The 23240-nt window shown below is 42.7% G+C and overlaps 2 protein-coding genes across 3 annotated transcripts in view; both read left to right on the top strand.

Moving 5' to 3' along the window:
- Positions 1-547: 547 nt before the first annotated feature.
- Positions 548-14502, top strand: LOC140679756 (ketosamine-3-kinase-like). 2 transcript variants are annotated; one of them, XM_072915806.1, is made up of 6 exons: positions 548-833; positions 4689-4840; positions 4933-5024; positions 12405-12481; positions 12562-12684; positions 12774-14502. In XM_072915806.1, the coding sequence occupies exons 1-6, from the start codon at positions 693-695 to the stop codon at positions 13014-13016; spliced, it is 828 nt and encodes a 275-aa protein (XP_072771907.1). In that variant the 5' UTR covers positions 548-692; the 3' UTR covers positions 13017-14502. The 2 variants fall into 2 exon arrangements, with proteins under 2 accessions (XP_072771907.1, XP_072771906.1); XM_072915805.1 differs by having other exon boundaries at positions 12749-14502.
- Positions 14503-20629: 6127 nt separating this feature from the next.
- LOC140679755 (tubulin-specific chaperone D-like) overlaps positions 20630-23240 on the top strand; it is a 79215-nt gene continuing 76604 nt past the window's right edge. The window contains exons 1-3 of the mRNA XM_072915804.1: positions 20630-21075; positions 21162-21212; positions 22003-22100. Coding sequence (XP_072771905.1) covers positions 20829-21075; positions 21162-21212; positions 22003-22100 — 396 coding nt within the window. The 5' untranslated portion in view covers positions 20630-20828. The remainder of the gene's footprint in view (positions 21076-21161; positions 21213-22002; positions 22101-23240) is intronic.

Genomic DNA, 23240 nt, shown 5'->3' with positions numbered 1-23240 from the left:
AAATACTACGGAAAACGATTTAAGCCAAAACTCGTTAAACGTGAATACTGTTTGAACGTTAATACTGTACTCGAAATGTTGTTATTGTAACCGAGGGATTATATAAAACTACAAAATAACAAACACAGGGGCTGCAGTTTTACACGAGGACCACTCTTTAAAAAAAATCCGCTCCACTACAACGTGTCACCACTTCCGCTCTTTGCGCCTTCAAAATAAGAGCTCAAGGTATATACTGTATAACAGTTTATAACGGGAACTTAACATCACAAAGAGGCAAGTCCATAAAAATAGGTTACATTATGTTTCCTAAATACTGTTAAAACAAATTAAATAGTTAAAAAACATAAATAGTTGTAGTTACATTGCCAATATTTACATATAGGAGCTAAAAAAAATATATATATATATATTTTTTTTTATTTTATAAACCTTTATTTTTATATTGCAACATTTTCAAACAATTGAGAAATAATAATAATAATAATAATAATAAACAGTATATAGGCGCTAAATCATGATCATGGCGCGTAGAGCGTGACGTCACGTGAGAAGGCTCGATGGAGGCTGATCGTCGTACATAAACAAGCAAGAAACATTCCACATAAACAAGCGAGAAACATCCAAGCGTCTGTCAGGTCGACGTCAGGTCGTCGGCCACTCCAGCGCGGTGTGTTGCAAGTGCTTCAGCGATGGAAGCTGCGTTGAAGAAGGAGTTGGGGACATCCATGTTGAAGTGTGCAGGACAGGCCGCCGGGGGCTGCATCAGCCAGGGTCAGAGTTATGACACCGACACCGGCAGAGTGTTTGTCAAGATGAACCACAAGAGCCAGGTGACTTGCAAACAGCTAAAATGATGCACAAAGCAAACTCCTGTATAATCTGCTACCCAAGAATATACAACAATTCTTCTCAACTAAAGAGGAGACATATAATCTTAGAGGAAAATGTAATTTAAAACATTTGTACAACACTTAAGACTTTCAGTATATCAGTATGTAGAATTAAATGATGGAATGGATTAAGCAAAGCAATCAAACAATGTACTAATATGATCCACTTCAAAAAACTCTTCAAACTTAAAAGTGTTTACAAAATACAAAGAAGAAGAACCATGATAAACATTCTGAATTTATTTCATCCATCTCACCATATGAAATGTAGCTTACTTCACCGAGTATTATTAGGGCCCGCATGGCCCATTGCATAAGGACTCCCACAGGGAGTCCTTATGCAATGGGACATAAGGACCTATTGAATTTCTAAGGGTTTATTATTAGGGCCCGCAATGGCCCATTGCAAAAGGACTCCCCGGGAGTCCTTATGCAATGGGACATAAGGACCTATTGTTATTCTAAGGTTTTATTATTATTCTTTCTTATTCCGCAGCTTTGCGCACTACTTTGACCCTCTTAACATGCTTCAAAACTGCCTGGAACTCCCACTGGGAAAGTCGGACAGACATGAAACAAAAACCTCTATGTAGGTCTCACTTAGACCTACATTTCATAAATTGACAACCCCCAGCAAAAATCAACAGGAAGTTTGCTAATCCCCCTTCAAAACAATTTTTTTTAAAAAACCGGTCACCTTCCTTCAAAAACGAACTCCTCTGAGCGGGTTTGTCGTTTCGCCTTCAAACTAACACAGGAGAGAGATTGAACCCTTGTGATTACAACAACAGAAGCGCTTGTTTTATAACTGCTCCGGTTTTGATTTTATGAGCCTTCAAAGAACCGCTGCGCTGATGATGCTGCGCTGCTGTTTTTGTAAGATGGCTGCTTACAAGCAGGAAGCACCAGCGTGCCCACACAATGCAGACTAGGTAGGTACACTAGACAAAAGTATTGGGACACTTAGGACTACAACTGGGCAAAAGTATTGGGACACTTAGGACTGCCACTGGACAAAAGTATTGGGACACTTACACTGGCCAAAAGTATTGGGACACTTAGGACTACAACTTGACAAAAGTATTGGGACACTTAGGACTACAACTGGTCAAAAGTATTAGGACACTTAGGACTGCCACTGGACAAAAGTATTGGGACACCTACACTGGCCAAAAGTATTGGGACACTTGGGACTAAAACTGGACAAAAGTATTGGGACACTTAGGACTAGCACCTGCCAAATACGTGGGCCCGAACAACGCTGCTTGCAGCTTTAATTATTATTATTATTATTATTCCGCAACTTTGCGCTGTAATTTGACCCTTTTAGCATGCTTCAAAACTCACCAAATTTTACACACACATCAGTAATATACGGCAAAACGTTTTATCAAAAAACCAAACCCCAAAACTCAAAATTGCGCTCTAGCGCCCCCTAGGGAGAAAAAAAACTAGACTGCCCGTAACTCCCACTACAAAGGTCGGAGAGACATGAAACAAAAACCTCTATATAGGTCTGACTTAGACCTAGTTTTCATAATTGTACATCCTCGGGCAAAAATCAACAGGAGGTTGGCAATTCCCCCTTCAAGACAAAAAAGTACTAAAAACAGTCACTTTTGCCTCTTTGAGCTGTAATTTGACCCCCTTAACATGCTTCAAAACTGAACGCACACATCAGGACTAGCAGAAATTGCGATCTAATGAAAAAACCTAACCCCAAATTTAAAAATTGTGCTCTACCGCAATTTTTTAATAAAACGCAGAAAAAACTGCTCCTTTGAAGAAAAATTGACAAAACTGCCTGTAACTCCCACTGGGAAAGTCGGACAGACATGAAACAAAAACCTCTATGTAGGTCTCACTTAGACCTACATTTCATAGATTGACAACCCTCAGCAAAAATCAACAGGAAGTTTGCAATTTCCCCTTCAAAACAACATTTTTTTATAAACCGGTCACTTCTCTTCAAACATTATCTCCTCTGAGCGCGTTTGTCGTTTCAGCTTCAAAATAACACAGGAGAGAGATTGAACTCTTCCAAATAAAAGTTATCGAAATAATTTTTCTAACTGGTCCGGTTTTGATTTTATGAGCCTTCAAAGAACCGCTGCGCTGCTGATGCTGCTGCGGTGTTGTTTTCTCAAGATGGCTGCTTAAAAGCAGGAAGCACCAACGTGCCCACACAATGCAGACAAGGTAGGTACACTCGACAAAAGTCTTGAGACACTTCGGACTAAAAGTAGACAAAAGTATTGGGACACTTATAACTACCACTGGACAAAAGTATTGGGACACTTAGGCCGAGAACTGGACAAAAGTATTGGGACACTTGGGACTACAACTTGACAAAAGTATTGGGACACTTGGGACTAAAACTGGACAAAAGTATTGGGACACTTAGGACTAGCACCTGCCAAATACGCGGGCCCGACCAACGCTGCTTGCAGCTTTAATTTATTTATTGTTATTGTGATTACTTATGGAGTATATTGTGAATAAATTGAGAACAGGAAGTGAACAAAAGTGATAGCAACTGTTATGTAAAAGAAAAGGGGTAGGATTAAATAAGCTCTGCTTCTTCATACTCCTTTTCCAACATGTTGAAAAGAGAAACTGGAAATTGTGATGTATCATGTTGTATGCATGCATGTGTGATGTATCATGTTGTATGCACGCATGTGTGTTGTATCATGTTGTATGCATGCATGTGTGATGTATCATGTATGCATGCATGTGTGATGTATCATGTTGTATGCATGCATGTGTGATGTATCATGTTGTATGCATGCATGTGTGATGTATCATGTTGTATGCATGCATGTGTGATGCATCATGTTGTATGCATGCATGTGTGATGTATCATGTTGTATGCACGCATGTGTGATGTATCATGTTGTATGCATGCATGTGTGAGGCATCATGTTGTATGCATGCATGTGTGAGGCATCATGTTGTATGCATGCATGTGTGATGTATCATGTTGTATGCATGCATGTGTGAGGCATCATGTTGTATGCATGCATGTGTGATGTATCATGTTGTATGCACGCATGTGTGATGTATCATGTTGTATGCATGCATGTGTGAGGCATCATGTTGTATGCATGCATGTGTGATGTATCATGTTGTATGCATGCATGTGTGATGTATCATGTTGTATGCATGCATGTGTGATGCATCATGTTGTATGCATGCATGTGTGATGTATCATGTTGTATGCATGCATGTGTGAGGCATCATGTTGTATGCATGCATGTGTGAGGCATCATGTTGTATGCATGCATGTGTGATGTATCATGTTGTATGCATGCATGTGTGAGGCATCATGTTGTATGCATGCATGTGTGAGGCATCATGTTGTATGCATGCATGTGTGATGTATCATGTTGTATGCATGCATGTGTGATGTATCATGTTGTATGCATACATGTGTGATGTATCATGTTGTATGCACGCATGCGTGATGTATCATGTTGTATGCATGAATGTGTGATGTATCATGTTGTATGCATGCATGTGTGATGTATCATGTTGTATGCATGCATGTGTGATGTATCATGTTGTATGCATGCATGTGTGATGTATCATGTTGTATGCATGCATGTGTGATGTATCATGTTGTATGCATGCATGCGTGATGTATCATGTTGTATGCATGCATGCGTGATGTATCATGTTGTATGCATGCATGTTCGAAATAAACTCAAACTCAACTCAACAACTGTTACCTGTTTGCATCTTGTTAGAATCATGCCTGTGAGTGATGGTTTTGATCTATTCCCTCTTATCTAGGCCAAAGTAATGTTCGATGGGGAAATGGCCAGTTTGGAGGCCATATTAAAGACAGAAAGTGTCAAAGTCCCCAGACCCGTGAAGGTGTTGCAGTTGGAGACTGGAGGGTGTGCGTTTGTTATGGAACACTTGGACATGCATGGTCTGAACAAGTAGGACACTCCCTTTGATTGTATGGCCAGTTAGTAGCAGTATTTATTTATTTATTATTATTCATTGATTTTTTTTTTGTTGCAATGTGCAGATATTCAAAGCAACTTGGCGATCAGCTGGCTGAACTTCATCTCCACAACAAGAGACAGCTGGAGAAAGTCAGCAAAGAGCAGCAGACAGTTGGTAATGCAGCCTAAGTGCCTTTCTTTAGACCAGGGGTGTCAAAGTCAAGGCCAGCGGGCCCACGAATGAATGATTTATGGTCCCCGGGATGATATTTGATTAGTATTGGAACACGGCCGCCTGCTGCTGTTTTGTAACCTGACTCTGGCCAGATCCTTGTAGTTGGCTGAGCTCCACACAAGGATCTGGGACTTCTCAATAGGAGATGTATTTCAGAAGGCGGGGCCTTGTAAAAAAAAAAACATTGTATGTGATTGGATAAAGCACTTGTCCGTTATAATAATAATAATAATAATAATATATTTTGTTTGTAAAAAGCACTTTACATTGAGTAAACAACCTCAAAGTGCTATAGTGTATTAAAAGTAAATAAAATAAAAAGATAATAAAAAATAAAAACTAGAACAGACAAATAGCTAGAACTAGTATACATATATCTAAAAAAAAAAGAAGAAAAAAAGCTTTTTTAAAAAGAAGGGTTTTTAAGCCTTTTTTAAAAGCATCCACAGTCTGTGGTGCCCTCAGGTGAACAGGGAGAGTGTTCCACAGACTGGGAGCGGCGGAGCAGAAAGCCCGGTCTCTCAAAGTTATCTTGAATGACGTGTTACTTCATAACCTGACTCTGGCCAGATCCTTGTTGTTGGCTGAGCTCCACACAAAGATCTGGGACTTCTCAATAGGAGATGTATTACAGAGGGCGGGGCCTTGCAAAAAAAAATAAAAAATTGTATGTGATTGGATAAAGCACTTGTCCGTTATTATAATAATAATAATAATAATAATAGATTTTATTTGTAAAAAGCACTTTACATTGAGTAACAACCTCAAAGTGCTACAGTGTATTAAAGAATAAATAAAATAAAAAGATAATAAAAAATAAATAAAAATAAAAACTAGAACAGCCAAATAGCTAAAACTAGTATGCATATATCTAAAAAAAAAAAAAAAAGCTTTTTTAAAAAGAAGGGTTTTTAAGCCTTTTTTAAAAGCATCCACAGTCTGTGGTGCCCTCAGGTGGACAGGGAGAGCGTTCCACAGACTGGGAGTGGCGGAGCAGAAAGCCCGGTCTCCCAAAGTTATCTTGAGTGATGTGCTACTTCATAACCTGACTCTGGCCAGATCCTTGTTGTTGGCTGAGCTCCACACAAGGATCTGGGACTTCTCAACAGGAAATGTATTTCAGAGGGCGGGGCCTTGCAAAAAAAAATAAAAAATTGTATGTGATTGGATAAAGCACTTGTCCGTTATTATAATAATAATAATAATAATAATAATAATAGATTTTATTTGTAAAAAGCACTTTACATTGAGTAACAACCTCAAAGTGCTACAGTGTATTAAAGAATAAATAAAATAAAAAGATAATAAAAAATAAATAAAAATAAAAACTAGAACAGCCAAATAGCTAAAACTAGTATGCATATATCTAAAAAAAAAAAAAAAAAAAGCTTTTTTAAAAAGAAGGGTTTTTAAGCCTTTTTTAAAAGCATCCACAGTCTGTGGTGCCCTTAGGTGGACAGGGAGAGAGCGTTCCACAGACTGGGAGCGGCGGAGCAGAAAGCCCGGTCTCCCAAAGTTATCTTGAATGACGTGCTACTTCATAACCTGACTCTGGCCAGATCCTTGTTGTTGGCTGAGCTCCACACAAAGATCTGGGACTTCTCAATAGGAGATGTATTTCAGAAGGCGGGGCCTTGCAAAAAAAAATAAAAAATTGTATGTGATTGGATAAAGCACTTGTCTGTTATAATAATAATAATAATAATAATAATAATAATAATAATCGATTTTATTTGTAAAAAGCACTTTACATTGAGTAACAACCTCAAAGTGCTACAGTGTATTAAAGAATAAATAAAATAAAAAGATAATAAAAAATAAAACTAGAACAGCCAAATAGCTAAAACTAGTATGCATATATCTAAAAAAAAAAAAAAGCTTTTTTAAAAAGAAGGGTTTTTAAGCCTTTTTTAAAAGCATCCACAGTCTGTGGTGCCCTCAGGTGAACAGGGAGAGTGTTCCACAGACTGGGAGCGGCGGAGCAGAAAGCCCGGTCTCTCAAAGTTATCTTGAATGACGTGCTACTTCATAACCTGACTCTGGCCAGATCCTTGTTGTCTGAGCTCCACACAAGGATCTGGGACTTCTCAATAGGAGATGTATTACAGAGGGCGGGGCCTTGCAAAAAAAATAAAAAATTGTATGTGATTGGATAAAGCACTTGTCCGTTATTATAATAATAATAATAATAATAATAATAATATATTTTATTTGTAAAAAGCACTTTACATTGAGTAACAACCTCAAAGTGCTACAGTGTATTAAAGAATAAATAAAATAAAAAGATAATAAAAAATTAATAAAAATAAAAACTAGAACAGCCAAATAGCTAAAACTAGTATGCATATATCTAAAAAAAAAAAAAAGCTTTTTTAAAAAGAAGGGTTTTTAAGCCTTTTTTAAAAGCATCCACAGTCTGTGGTGCCCTCAGGTGAACAGGGAGAGTGTTCCACAGACTGGGAGCGGCGGAGCAGAAAGCCCGGTCTCCCAAAGTTATCTTGAGTGATGTGCTACTTCATAACCTGACTCTGGCCAGATCCTTGTAGTTGGCTGAGCTCCACACAAGGATCTGGGTCTTCTCAATAGGAGATGTATTTCAGAAGGCGGGGCCTTGCAAAAAAAAATAAAAAATTGTATGTGATTGGATAAAGCACTTGTCTGTTATAATAATAATAATAATAATAATAATAATAATAGATTTTATTTGTAAAAAGCACTTTACATTGAGTAACAACCTCAAAGTGCTACAGTGTATTAAAGAATAAATAAAATAAAAAGATAATAAAAAATAAAAACTAGAACAGCCAAATAGCTAAAACTAATATGCATATATCTTAAAAAAAAAAAAAAAAAAAAAAAAAAAAAAGCTTTTTTAAAAAGAAGGGTTTTTAAGCCTTTTTTAAAAGCATCCACAGTCTGTGGTGCCCTCAGGTGAACAGGGAGAGTGTTCCACAGACTGGGAGCGGCGGAGCAGAAAGCCCGGTCTCTCAAAGTTATCTTGAGTGATGTGTTACTTCATAACCTGACTCTGGCCAGATCCTTGTTGTCTGAGCTCCACACAAGGATCTGGGACTTCTCAATAGGAGATGTATTACAGAGGGCGGGGCCTTGCAAAAAAAAATAAAAAAATTGTATGTGATTGGATAAAGCACTTGTCCGTTATTATAATAATAATAATAATAATAGATTTTATTTGTAAAAAGCACTTTACATTGAGTAACAACCTCAAAGTGCTACAGTGTATTAAAGAATAAATAAAATAAAAAGATAATAAAAAATAAATACAAATAAAAACTAGAACAGCCAAATAGCTAAAACTAGTATGCATATATCTAAAAAAAAAAAAAAAAAAGATTTTTTAAAAAGAAGGGTTTTTAAGCCTTTTTTAAAAGCATCCACAGTCTGTGGTGCCCTCAGGTGGACAGGGAGAGTGTTCCACAGACTGGGAGCGGCGGAGCAGAAAGCCCGGTCTCTCAAAGTTATCTTGAGTGATGTGCTACTTCATAACCTGACTCTGGCCAGATCCTTGTTGTTGGCTGAGCTCCACACAAGGATCTGGGACTTCTCAATAGGAGATGTATTTCAGAAGGCGGGGCCTTGTAAAAAAATCGTTGCATGTGATTGGATAAAGCACTTGTCCGTTATCTTGAATGACATGCTACTTCAAGCACTCACATGGAAATCAACATATTGGATAACGACAGAGCAAAAAGTTAGAGAAGTTTTACTGAAACAAGGCAGCAATGTCAGTACACATCCATGTGGCAAAACAGTTGCAATAGCAGACTCAATGTCAGCACACGACGTGCCGCCATTGTTGTTTGAATCAAACAGTCACTTCGGCGCTACATCACATCTATGAAATCCCGCCCGGCGATCCTGATTGGTTCATTATTTTTTTTGCCATCTTGAAGGAGTTGGCAATGCACTCGAGCCCAGATCCTTGTGTGGAGCTCAGCCAACTACAAGCACAACCACATTTATTGTTTTAATTGGTTTTACCCTTTAAAATTGTTTTTAATCATATTTATTTTTATATTGTTTTTATTGTAATTTTGTTTTTGTTTTGTTTTTTATTCAGTCATTGGTGGAGCTTTGAGCTAAGGATAATATTTGAATATTGTTTTTAATATTGTTGTGCAGCACTTTGGAAACATTTTTGTTGTTTAAATGTGCTATACAAATAAAGTGGATTGGATTGGATTGAAGGGCAGCACGGTGGTACAGGGGTTAGTGCATCTGCCTCACAAGACGAAGGTCCTGAGTAGTCCTGAGTTCAATCCCGGGCTCGGGATTTTTCTGTGTGGAGTTTGCATGTTCTCCCCGTGACTGCGTGGGTTCCCTCCTTCCTCCCACCTCCAAAGACATGCACCTGGGGATAGGCCCCTCCCACCTCCAAAGACATGCACCTGGGCATAGGCCCCTCCCACCTCCAAAGACATGCACCTGGGGATAGGCTCCTCCCACCTCCAAAGACATGCACCTGGGGATAGGCCCCTCCCACCTCCAAAGACATGCACCTGTGGATAGGCCCCTCCCACCTCCAAAGACATGCACCTGGGGATAGGCCCCTCCCACATCCAAAAACATGCACCTGGGGATAGGCTCCTCCCACCTCCAAAGACATGCACCTGGGGATAGGCCCCTCCCACCTCCAAAGACATGCACCTGGGCATAGGCCCCTCCCACCTCCAAAGACATGCACCTGGGGATAGGCTCCTCCCACCTCCAAAGACATGCACCTGGGGATAGGCCCCTCCCACCTCCAAAGACATGCACCTGTGGATAGGCCCCTCCCACCTCCAAAGACATGCACCTGGGGATAGGCCCCTCCCACCTCCAAAAACATGCACCTGGGGATAGGCTCCTCCCACCTCCATAGACATGCACCTGGGGATAGGCCCCTCCCACCTCCAAAGACATGCACCTGGGGATAGGCTCCTCCCACCTCAAAAGACATGCACCTGGGGATAGGCCCCTCCCACCTCCAAAAACATGCACCTGGGGATAGGCTCCTCCCACCTCAAAAGACATGCACCTGGGGATAGGCCCCTCCCACCTCCAAAGACATGCACCTGGGGATAGGCCCCTCCCACCTCCAAAGACATGCACCTGGGGATAGGCCCCTCCCACCTCCAAAGACATGCACCTGTGGATAGGCTCCTCCCACCTTCAAAGACATGCACCTGGGGTTAGGTCCCTCCCACCTCCAAAGACATGCACCTGGGGATAGGCCCCTCCCACCTCCAAAAACATGCACCTGGGGATAGGCTCCTCCCACCTCAAAAGACATGCACCTGGAGATAGGCCCCTCCCACCTCCAAAGACATGCACCTGGGGATAGGCCCCTCCCACCTCCAAAGACATGCACCTGGGGATAGGCCCCTCCCACCTCCAAAGACATGCACCTGGGGATATGCTCCTCCCACCTCCAAAGACATGCACCTGGGGATAGGCTCCTCCCACCTCCAAAGACATGCACCTGGGGATAGGCTCCTCCCACCTCCAAAGACATGCACCTGGGGATAAGTTGATTGGCAACACTAAATGGTCCCTAGTGTGTGAATGTGAGTGTGAATGTTGTCTTGTCTATCTGTGTTGGCCCTGTGATGAGGTGGCGACTTGTCCAGGGTGTAACCCGCCTTCCGCCCGATTGTAGCTGAGATAGGCTCCACGAAGGGAATAAGCGGTAGAGAATGGATGGATGGGATAGAAGTTGAGGGCTTTTTAGGTGAGATGAAAAGGGGATTAATTAATTACAAATCATTATTAATCAATAGCTCATTTTTCAAACTGCACCAACTAAAAGCACATTTCAATTGTTTGGATGCTTAAATTTAGACAACACACTTCCAATACACCATAATTGCATTCTTATATCTCAAGAGATTGCATTGTATAAACCATATTTCCTGAAATAGTGTCCATATTTGTACTTAACTGCAGAGAGTAATAGGTGTTTCTTTGGAGTAAGGCGTCTGTCTTTTTAATTTGTGTGCTACAGACTGGAAACAAAAAAAAAACATTTGAAAAATACTGCAGGCTACGATTTGTTTTTGAGGAATATCTACTGTAGCGGAGTCTACTATTTGGGGATAAAGTGAAGGTGAATTGTTCACTTATTAATGTTCATCCATCCATCCATCCATCTTCTTCCGCTTATCCGAGGTCGGGTCGCGGGGGCAGCAGCCTAAGCAGGGAAGCCCAGACTTCCCTCTCCCCAGCCACTTCGTCCAGCTCTTCCTGTGGGACCCTGAGGCGTTCCCAGGTCAGCCGGGAGACATAGTTTTCCCAACGTGTCCTGGGTCTTCCCCGTGGCCTCCTACCGGTCGGACGTGCCCTAAACACCTCCCTAGGGAGGCGTTCAGGTGGCATCCTGACCAGATGCCCGAACCACCTCATCTGGCTCCTCTCCATGTGGAGGAGCAGCGGCTTTACTTTGAGCTCCTCCCGGATGACAGAGCTTCTCACCCTATCTCTAAGGGAGAGACCCGCCACCCGGCGGAGGAAACTCATTTGGGCCGCTTGTACCCGTGATCTTGTCCTTTCGGTCATAACCCAAAGCTCATGACCATAGGTGAGGATGGGAACGTAGATCGACCGGTAAATTGAGAGCTTTGCCTTCCGGCTCAGCTCCTTCTTCACCACAACGGATCGATACAGCGTCCGCATTACTGAAGACGCCGCACCGATCCGCCTGTCGATCTCACGATCCACTCTTCCCTCACTCGTGAACAAGACTCCGAGGTACTTGAACTCCTCCACTTGGGGCAAGATCTCTTCCCCAACCCGGAGATGGCACTCCACCCTTTTCCGGGCGAGAACCATGGACTCGGACTTGGAGGTGCTGATTCTCATCCCAGTCGCTCCAGTGAGAGCTGAAGATCCTGGACAGATGAAGCCATCAGGACCACATCATCTGCAAAAAGCAGAGACCTAATCCTGCAGCCACCAAACCGGATACCCTCAACGCCTTGACTGCGCCTAGAAATTCTGTCCATAAAAGTTCAGAACAGAATGGGTGACAAAGGGCAGCCTTGGCGGAGTCCAACCCTCACTGGAAACGTGTCCGACTTACTGCCGGCAATGTGGACCAAGCTCTGGCACTGATCATACAGGGAGCGGACTGCCACAATCAGACAGTCCGATACCCCGTACTCTCTGAGCACTCCCCATAGGACTTCCCGAGGGACACGGTCGAATGCCTTCTCCAAGTCCACAAAACACATGTAGACTGGTTGGGCAAACTCCCATGCACCCTCAAGGACCCTGCCGAGAGTATAGAGCTGGTCCACTTATTAATGTTGTCTCTGTTAACAGGGAAAGGAGCTGGTCAGTCAGAGTATGTGGACAAATTTGGGTTCTCTACCACAACGTGCTGTGGATACATCGCACAGGTAAGATACATTTGCATCCTTACAGGATGTAAGACTTATGAGGATTCAATTGTGGCTTTTTTTCTTTCTTTCCCTAACAGGAAAATGACTGGCAGGATGACTGGGTGACATTTTTTACACGCCACAGGCTTCAGTTTCAGTTCAACCTTCTGGAGGAATCTGAGGGTGATAGAGAAGCCAGAGAGCTTTGGGCAGAGCTTCAGGTACACCATCCCTGACACCATTCATGTCTGCAACAATAACCCACAGTGACACCCGATTGTACAGCTGAAGACGCCACCGTTTTTCAAAGAGATGGAGATTGTCCCCGCTCTCCTCCACGGAGACCTGTGGGGAGGCAACGTGGCAGAATCGGGCGACGGGCCGGTCATCTTCGACCCCGCTTCCTTCTACGGCCATTCAGAGTATGAGTTGGGAATCTCTCGTATGTTTGGAGGGTTTAACGACTCCTTTTACTCCGCTTACCACCATAAATTACCCAAGACGCCTGGCTTTGCAAGGAGGAACCAGCTTTATCAACTTTATCACTACCTGAACCACTGGAACCACTTTGGCGGCGGCTACAGAGGCTCATCAATCAGTGTGATGAAGGACTTGCTCAAATAACTGCACTCAGGCTCTTTTCGGTTCATGTGGAACATGCGTACCATACAATGTGACCCATCACACAGTTCCACTCCTTTCATTACAGCACGCCCGAAAAGGAGTAGGAAGAAGCAGAGCTTATGTAATCCTACACTCTTAGAAATAAAAGTGCTAAGTAGAACCATATATGGTTCTTCGGCTCGTCCTCATAGGAGAACCCTTTTTGGCTCCAGGTAGAACCTTTTTATAAAGGTTCCACCTGGAACCCTTTTGGAGGGTTCTACCTAGAACTGTGTGTGTAAGGTTCCACCCAGAAGTATTTTTGGTCCAATATGGTTCTTTCAACATTTTGGGTTGCCGACCCCTGGTCCAGTGGGACAGGCGACAGTTAAGTCTGAGAAAATGCAGTCCTTTATAAATTATTTAATGTTTTCCTGCGGCCCGGTAGCAAATGCGTCACGGTACCGGCAGGCCCGGCCCTAACCAATCTGGCGCCCTAGGCAAGATTTTAGGTGGCGCCCCCCCCCCCCCCCACATCGGCAGTGAAGTGTATATACTCACAAGAACCCGAATAGCTTTGTCTTTGACCTTTTTTTTTTTACTTACAACTATACCTAATATATAAAGGGGTGGAAAAGTGACTATTACCTGCAGGGCAAACATTAGCTAACCAGAGGGCAATAACAATGTAAACAAAAAACACCTGCTTAAAAGATCTAATACAAATGTCCCTGAGGAATTTAAGGTGGGAGTACTGTAATTACCTAACGTTACATTATTATTTTCCATAACAATTTAGCCCCCTCCACAAAATTAACCCGACGTTAAAACAGAACTAGCTATTTATTGATTAGCAATTGCCGAATCATGTAACATTAGCTTAATGCTAAAAAGCCAGGTTACTATCACATTCTGTAACAGACAAATAATTTCATGTAGGCTAACGTTACCTACCTGCTACCTCTGTCTTTTCTCGTTTCTCCTCCTCTTCTTTTCTCTTTTTTTCTTCCCTGGGCACCTGACAGTTTTGGCCGTTTTGACATCTTGTGTTGATTTTTTTGATGTGGTGACGTCCAAAAAGAGTCATGATACGGGAAGGGAGGGGCGCACCGTGCGGGGGGGAGGGGCGTAATGTTGTAACAAATAATATTTCTATTAAATAGGCTTTACTTTGCATTTTAATTAACGTGGGATTATTTTTTTGTATTTAGAAATAATAGTACCAACTTTTTTTTTTTTTTTTTTTTCTCCAACATTTGTGGCACTGGCGTGGCGCCCCCTGACGGACGGCGCCCTTAGCATTTGCCTATACGGCCTATGCCACGGGCCGGCCCTGGGTACCGGTACCGGTCCCCAGACTGGTGGTTGGAGACCACTGATCCATAACACTACGTCATTATTTTTGCTGCTGTTGCCAAATTGCATAATGCATGACATTCCATCAGTAAATAAATGCATTTTGCATGTTTCTTCATTATGCTTGTGTTGTGACTTTTATTAGTAGATTGCACAGTACAGTACATATTCCGTACAATTGACCACTAAATGGTAACACCCCAATAAGTTTTTCAACTAGTTTAAGTCGGGGTCCACGTTAATCAATTCATGGTCATGACTACATGTCTATTACAACAAAGAGTCATCGCAATATTTATTATGATAAAAAAGACATAATAGTTTTGGGGAACAAAATGACATGAAATATAGCAGTACATGGGAATTGACGGTCGTACTAAACGTAAAGCAAAAAGACGTGTAGGATCACAGACATGAAAGACATCCACTTATGGCTCCAACGAGAAACAACATACGTGTGTAGCTATGAAAAGTGGGGAAGCAGCCAAAGGTGAGCACACGAAATAGTGCAACAAAAATGTCACAATATTTATTTTATTACTCACATAGTCAATTGTCTTGTTTTGCTTCCGGGTACTAAGTTAAAGTTTAACTTTAACTTAGTACTGTGTTGACGCATGCGCTCTAAAGTCCCGTGTTGAAGCATTCCGCATGAACGTGCTAGGCAGGGCGGAAGTACGGTGACAGTCCGCTGACGTGAAGATGAATAGCGTCATTTAACTTAACATGCTACATTGTTAATTGTTGATAAAAAAAATGTCCCAACCTATCGTACCACTCATCATAGACATCTTATAAGTAGACGCAGCATTGACTGCTGTCACGCGAGAAATTCGGCCGCCATCTTGAAGTGGTGATGAGGAGCAGGCGAGCAGCCTCATACTTGCCAACCCTCCCGGATTTTCCGGGAGACTCCCGAAATTCAGCGCCTCTCCCGAAAACCCCCCGGGACAAATTTTCTCCCGAAAATCTCCCAAAATTCAGGCGGAGCTGGAGGCCGCGCCCCCTCCAGCTCCATGCAGACCTGAGTGACGTGTTGACAGCCTGTTCACAGTCTGCTTTCCCACAATATGAACAGCTAATGATGGAGGGCGAGTTCTTGGTTTCTTATGTGGGTTTATTGTTAGGCAGTTTCATTAACGTCCTCCCAGCGCGGTAACAACACACAACAACAGCAGTCATATTTTATTCTACCGTAAAGCAGTTCGTCTGCCGTAAACAGCAATGTTGTGACACTTTTAAACAGGACAATACTGCCATCTACTGTACATGCATATGTGACCCACCCATAATGTGTCACATTTTTGTGTTGATTTATTTATTTTATTTTGTGGTTTGAATTCGTTTTTGGAGCTGTCATTACACATTTATCAGTATTCACATTGGTCAGTAGGGGGCAGTAGGGCGTTTCTTCCCAATTGAATGCTATCACCTGCAGACCGGAAGAGTCTTGTCATTCTGATGAGCGCGACCAGTCTGTGAACAATTGAAACGTCCTGTGTGCTTTTTCCTCCTGTATCACAGGTTAGTTTTGGTGAATCAACTCACTGAATAATATCCATGTGATCTTTATAAGTTTAAGTACACATTCTGATGGTGGAGCCTAACTCTAAAGTGTTTGTGAGTTGTAGTTTGTATTTGTGAATGAATCCAGTGCACAGCTGCAGTAATCAATACAAAAAGGCGACGTGAGTGCGCAATGTTTATGTAGGAACTTCTGATCCTAATTCAGACTCCCAAATTAGAGCTCCCGTTTTCTTATTGATTTTATAATGTATATTTGTATAATGTGTGTGTTCTGAAATAGTGACAGAGAATAGAACAAGGATGGACAATTCAACCCTTAACTCAACAATGAGTAGATGAGTGTTATGTGTGTGTATATGTGTAAATAAATGAACACTGAAATTCAAGTATTTCTTTTATTTATTTATATATATATATATATATACATATATATATATATATATATATATATATATATATATATATATATATATATATATATATATATATATATATATATATAGCTAGAATTCACTGAAAGTCAAGTATTTCTTATATATATATATCTTAACCACGCCCCCGACCACGCCCCCCGCCCAACCCCCGACCACGCCCCCCACCCCCCACCTCCCAAAATCGGAGGTCTCAAGGTTGGCAAGTATGAGCAGCCTAAACCGGTGTTTTTCAACCTTTTTTGAGCCAAGGCACATTTTTTGTGTTGAAAAAATCCGTATGCACACCACCAGCAGAAATAATTAAAAAACGAAACTCAGTTGACAGTAAAAAGGAGGATGTCGTTGTGGCTTGTGCAGCCCTTTGAGACACTTGTGATTTAGGGCTATATAAATAAACATTGATTGATTGATTGATTGAATACAAAATATCAATACAAAGTGTCAAGACAGAATAAACTATCTGCTTCTGCAGCAACAGAGATACAGTCTATAAGATATATAGATATCTAATGTATTCATACATTGTTTATGTAGGATATACGCATGTCTAAATAACCTAATCATATTGTTTCTTCAATTTGAAAATAGCTGACCCTTCTCTGGGATTATATTCCCAGTTTTGATCTGGAACGTCTGGTCACTTATAGCATATAAGAATATTCTATTACTGTTAAGCAAACTATGACTAATAAAACATGTGTCCTTTATCATAGCTACACGTATGACAAAAAACGTGTGAAAATCAGTAGTATTCAGTGAGGTAAAATGAATTAAATGCGCTGACAGTTCATTGCTCCTGCCAAATGAATTGCACTGATCACCACTCCAAGATGGCGGCCCCGCGTCTCGTCAGCGCAAGTAGGCAGTAGCGCTCCATGCTGCGTCTACTTATAAGATGTCTATGGTTATAACGTTAGCAGTGAGTTTACAGCCTCACTGATTTAACTACACAGCAAATAAAAGTTACGTTACTTAGCCAATAAACGTCAGCTTACATTCAAAATTTACCCTTCTTTGTGCAACTTCAAATGTCAAACGAAGTTGGAAGGTGTTGCGTCCCCGTCTGTAATCTTCGAACCGCATGTTTTGCATACTGGAATTAGTTTTTTGTTGACCAACTCGTAGTTTTAATACCCGAACAAAACTATTTTTGGCATAATTTTTCCTCACTGGCGCGTTGTTTGACAACTCTTCTTCGTTGGTTGTCCTGCAATTTGATTGGATGAATGCTGTGGGATGACAACAAGGTGGATGTAATTTGATTGGATGAATGCTGTGGGATGACAACAAGGTGGATGTAATTTGATTGGATGTTGTACTGACAGGCAGCACACACGCTGACTAGAGATGCGCGGTTTGCGGACACAACCGCTGAGTCCGCGGATTATCCGCGGGTCGGGCGGTTGAAATAAAAAAAAAATTAGATTTTATCCGCGGGTCGGGTCGGGCGGTTGAAATAAAAAAAAATTAGATTTTAAATAGATTCAGGCGGGTGGCAGTTAAACCAATTGGGAAATATATATACATAGTTAAATGTTGTTACCCACATACGAAAAACGAGCAGGCACCTGCTGCATATGCCACAACAGAAGAAGAAAAAAAAAAAGAGATGGCAACGCCGGCAGCAAACGTGGTACGCGACAAACTAAAAAAGGGAATACTAAAGACCAGGGGAAAAAAAGGCCAGAAAAATTCAGCGTGGACTCGTTTTCATGAGGTTGTAAATCAGGATGATAGCAATGCTGGCTACGTGATTTGCAAGAGCTGCGACGCTGTTTATGTCTACGACAGTCACAAAACCGGGACATCTAACATGGTGCATCACATTTGTGCAAAACCCCGAACCTCCACAAACACCCTGAGCATGAGCAGTTTCGTCCGCCGTGATCCCAGAAGAGTGCCACAGGATGTTAAAACAAGATAGAACGCAGCTGCCTGCAGCAGTTTGAGTGGCGCGAGTGCGCTTGGAGGTGCGCTCAGCGCGGCTCCCAGATGATTGCGCACTAGTGTGCGTCTGGGCCGTGACAGCGTGGCACGCATTGAATGTCTCTGCTTCATTGGATCAGTCTCCTTTCTTTAACAGGCAAAAGCTTTATAACCTCACTAATGCCTTGCATCGTCTATATTAGATATATAACAACGGGCGGGTGCGGGCGGGTGCGGTTTTGATTAAATGTTAGTTCGGGTGGATGGCGGATGGTTGACGACTTTTGTGATGCGGTTGCGGATGAAATAATTGCCTATCCGCGCATCTCTAACACTGACAGACACACACGTACACAATTAAAGATATGGAGCGCTCCTGAATAACTTTTTAATCTTTGGGTTTTGGGGAAAGTAGCAAGTCTTGTCAAGTCAAAAGGCTCAAGTCCAAGTGAAGTCACAGGTCATTGATGTTAAAGTGCAAATCGGGGTTGCAAGCCTCTTTACATTTTGTCAAGTCGAGTCTAAAGTCATCAAATTCATGACTCGAGTCTGACTCGAGTTCAAGTCATGTGACTCGAGTCCACACCTCTGTATTTAATCTAATCATATTGTTTCTTGAACTTAAAAATAGCTGACAATTTTTCCCCCCTTCTCTAGGTTTATATTCCCAGTTTTGATCTCGGACGTCTGGTCACTTATAGCATATAAGAATATTCTATCACTGTTAAGCTAACTATGAATAATAAAACACGCCAAAACATGTGTCTTACACGTATGACAAAAAAAACGCGTGAAAATCAGTAGTATTCAGTGAGGTAAGATGAATTAAATGCGCTGACAGTTCATTGCTCCTGCCAAATGAATTGTACTGAGTGGAGCGGATAGTCGAACCTCGGATTCAGGAGGAACAGTGTGGTTTTCGTCCTGGTCGTGGAACTGTGGACCAGCTCTATACTCTCGGCAGGGTCCTTGAGGGTGCATGGGAGTTTGCCCAAGCAGTCTACATGTGCTTTGTGGACTTGGAGAAGGCATTCGACCGTGTACCCCGGGAAGTCCTGTGGGGAGTGCTCAGAGAGTATGGGGTAACGGACTGTCTTATTGTGGCGGTTCGCTCCCTGTATAATCGGTGTCAGAGCTTGGTCCGCATTGCCGGCAGTAAGTCGGACACGTTTCCAGTGAGGGTTGGACTCCGCCAGGGCTGCCCTTTGTCACCCATTCTGTTCATAACCTTTATGGACAGAATTTCTAGGCGCAGTCAGGGCGTTGAGGGTATCTGGTTTGGTGGCTGCAGGATTAGGTCTCTGCTTTTTGCAGATGATGTGGTCCTGATGGCTTCATCTGGCCAAGATCTTCAGCTCTCACTGGATCGGTTCGCAGCCGAGTGTGAAGCGACTGGGATGGGAATCAGCACCTCCAAATCCGAGTCCATGGTTCTCGCCCGGAAAAGGGTGGAGTGCCATCTCCGGGTTGGGGAGGAGATCTTGCCCCAAGTGGAGGAGTTCAAGTACCTCGGAGTCTTGTTCACGAGTGAGGGAAGAGTGGATGGTGAGATCGACAGGCGGATCGGTGCGGCATCTTCAGTAATGCGGACGCTGTATCGATCCGTTGTGGTGAAGAAGGAGCTGAGCCAGAAGGCAAAGCTCTCGATTTACCGGTCGATCTACGTTCCCATCCTCACCTATGGTCATGAGCTTTGGGTCATGACCGAAAGGACAAGATCACGGGTACAAGCGGCCGAAATGAGTTTCCTCTGCCGGGTGGCGGGGCTCTCCCTTAGAGATAGGGTGAGAAGCTCTGTCATCCGGGGGGAGCTCAAAGTAAAGCCGCTGCTCCTCCATATCGAGAGGAGCCAGATGAGGTGGTTCGGGCATCTGGTCAGGATGCCACCCGAACGCCTCCCTCGGGAGGTGTTTCGGGCACGTCCGACCGGTAGGAGGCCACGGGGAAGACCCAGGACACGTTGGGAAGACTATGTCTCCCGGCTGGCCTGGGAACGCCTCGGGATCCCCCGGGAGGAGCTGGACGAAGTGGCTGGGGAGAGGAAAGTCTGGGCTTCCCTGCTTAGGCTGCTGCCCCCGCGACCCGACCTCGGATAAGCGGAAGAAGATGGATGGATGGATGGATGGATGGAGCGGATCACCACTCCAAGATGGCGGCCCCGCGTCTCGTCAGCGCCAGTAGGCAGTAGCGCTCCATTCTGCGTACCCTTATAAGGTCAAGTGTCTTGTTTTGCTTCCGGTTAGTTCTATGTTGACGCATGCGCTCTAAAGTCCCGTGTTGAAGCATTCCGCATGAACGTGCTAATATTGGGCAGGGCGGTAGTGACAGTCCGCTTACGTGAAGATGAGTAGCTTCATTTAACTTAACATGTTACATTGTTAAACATTGTTCTAAAACGTTGCTTGGTTCGTATATGTAATACGACATCACCCTCGCATGCTATGTTTGCTCGCCGCTAAAAGCTAACGTTAGCTGCTATCACAACAACACTCGGTCTGTCACAACATTACTTGGTCCGAATGGCGTTGTCCCAAAGTCAAAGTGCGGGTGATGAAGGTCATTTGGTTCCATGTGAAATGGAGATTGGCTACGGGGACGATGTGACGCAGGAGATTGGGGCCGCGGGGGATGCTGGAGATGTCTCCCTGAGAACATGTGTCCTGGAGGGCTTCAGTGAGAAGGACATGACCGCGGCTCTCATCGCCAGTCTGCCGGAGCTCCACGGGCAGCTGGCGAGCAGAGAGTCGGCCACGGAGAAGCTCCTGGGTGAGGCCCGCTGAATATTAGGGCCTTAAAAACCACGCACTGACGTCAGCTACGCCCCTGTCTTATAACTGCATTTCTACTTCCAGTGACACTCAACCACTACAGAGACCAGCCTCATCTTCTGGACCCACACTTGGGTATGTCCTCATATAAAGATCAATCTCATGTTTACGTCTTATTACCAGGCTGAGAACCATATTACCAGATAAGAACAAACCCACACTTGGGTATGTCCTCATATAAAGATCAATCGCATGTTTACGTCTTATTACCAGGCTGAGAACCATATTACCAGATGAGAACAAACCCACACTTGGGTATGTTCTCATCTAAAGATACATTTCATGTTTACGTCTTATTACCAGGCTGAGAACCATATTACCAGATGAGAACAAACCCACACTTGGGTATGTCCTCATATAAAGATCAATCTCATGTTTACGTCTTATTACCAGGCTGAGAACCATATTACCAGATGAGAACAAACCTACACTTGGGTATGTCCTCATATAAAGATCAATCTCATGTTTACGTCTCACTACTAGGCTGAGAACCATATTACCAGATGAGAACAAACCCACACTTGGGTATGTTCTCATCTAAAGATACATTTCATGTTTACGTCTTATTACCAGGCTGAGAACCATATTACCAGATGAGAACAAACCCACACTTGGGTATGTCCTCATATAAAGATCAATCTCATGTTTACGTCTTATTACCAGGCTGAGAACCATATTACCAGATGAGAACAAACCTACACTTGGGTATGTCCTCATATAAAGATCAATCTCATGTTTACGTCTCACTATTAGGCTGAGAACCATATTACCAGATGAGAACAAACCCACACTTGGGTATGTTCTCATCTAAGGATCAACCTCATGTTTACGTCTCATTACCAATCATCTTTGCTTCATGTTTCAGAATGGATGGTCAATATGATACTGGAATATGTCCGGAATGAAGACTGCCCTTCTTCCCTGTTTCATTTGAGCTTCCAGTTTCTTTACATCATCTGTAAGGTCAGCAATTACTGCCATTTAACTAAAAAAATGTTTATTGGAACTGAGCGGGTCGCTCCAATATGTAGCATTATTGATGCTGGAATTTAGAGAGTTTAAACCGCGGGTGTCAAACGTACGGCCCGAGGGCCGGATCAGATGAGTTTGCTAAATATAGAAATTAACCTGAAATTTTTGAATGAAAGAAACAGCTGTTCTAAATGTGTCCACTGGATGTCGCAATAGTAATTATTTGTATCTTTGCAGATGAGTGTTTTTCAATCACCGTGGGAGATGATGTAATTTCACCTAACTGGGTTAAAAGTAATTAACCAGTAGTTATAATCCGCAAATAATAACTTTAATGATCCACAAGGGAAATTGTTCCACACAGTAGCTCAGTTACAAAGGATGGAAAAGATGGAAAGGACAATGCAGGTATAAAATAGACTAAAAGCAATATAAAATATAACCTATGCATACCTGCCAACTACTCCGGTTTTCCCGTAATTAGTACGGTTTTCATCAACCTATTCCGGGTTACGGTTGCAGTGATAAAAAATACGTTTTTTCATTAATTAAAAAAAAAATTTTTTTTTTTAAGTTTTATTCACGAAATCGCGTAACAACAATGACAATCGACACTGCTTCCCGTAACTTCCTATCGAGCCATTCCGAATGCCATGCGCGAGGCTATTTATAGCACCGCTGCCAAGCACGAGGCACCAGTTGCCATTGTTTCCAAACGAGCGAACGATCATGGAATCAGCCGGAGAAAAATCGCAAACGAGTCTTCAACCGAAAAGAAAACTGCAGTCATTCCGTGAAGAATATTCAAAAGCCTATCCGGGAATAATTATCCGTTCCAAAAAGGGTGAAAACTACGCAAATTGCACCTTGTGCAGACAAGATTTTTCGATCGGACACGGAGGAATTAGCCATGTAAAAGACCACGTTGGGACAAAAAAACACAAGTCTAATGCCGTTGCTAGCGATACAAGTGGAAAACTTTCAACGTTTTTCGTCGCCCAAACAGATTCTTTGGATGTGATAAATGCCGAAGTTTTATTTACGGAGGCAATAATTGAGCATGGACTTCCAATCGCACTGGCTGATCACATGGGACAGTTATTTCGGAAAATGTTTCCCGACTCGTTAATC

This window comes from Nerophis lumbriciformis, linkage group LG22 (assembly GCF_033978685.3).
Source record: "Nerophis lumbriciformis linkage group LG22, RoL_Nlum_v2.1, whole genome shotgun sequence".
Classification (NCBI taxonomy): domain Eukaryota; kingdom Metazoa; phylum Chordata; class Actinopteri; order Syngnathiformes; family Syngnathidae; genus Nerophis; species Nerophis lumbriciformis.
Note: the sequence above shows the minus strand (reverse complement) of the source record. Positions and strands in the feature narration are given on the sequence as shown.

Coding starts and splice junctions, on each gene's coding strand:
- LOC140679756 (XM_072915805.1), top strand. CDS start 693: ATGGAAGCTGCGTTGAAGAAGGAGTTGGGGACATCCATGTTGAAGTGT. Junction 834..4,688: donor AGATGAACCACAAGAGCCAG/GTGACTTGCAAA, acceptor CCTCTTATCTAG/GCCAAAGTAATGTTCGATGG. Junction 12,685..12,748: donor AGCTTTGGGCAGAGCTTCAG/GTACACCATCCC, acceptor CCGATTGTACAG/CTGAAGACGCCACCGTTTTT.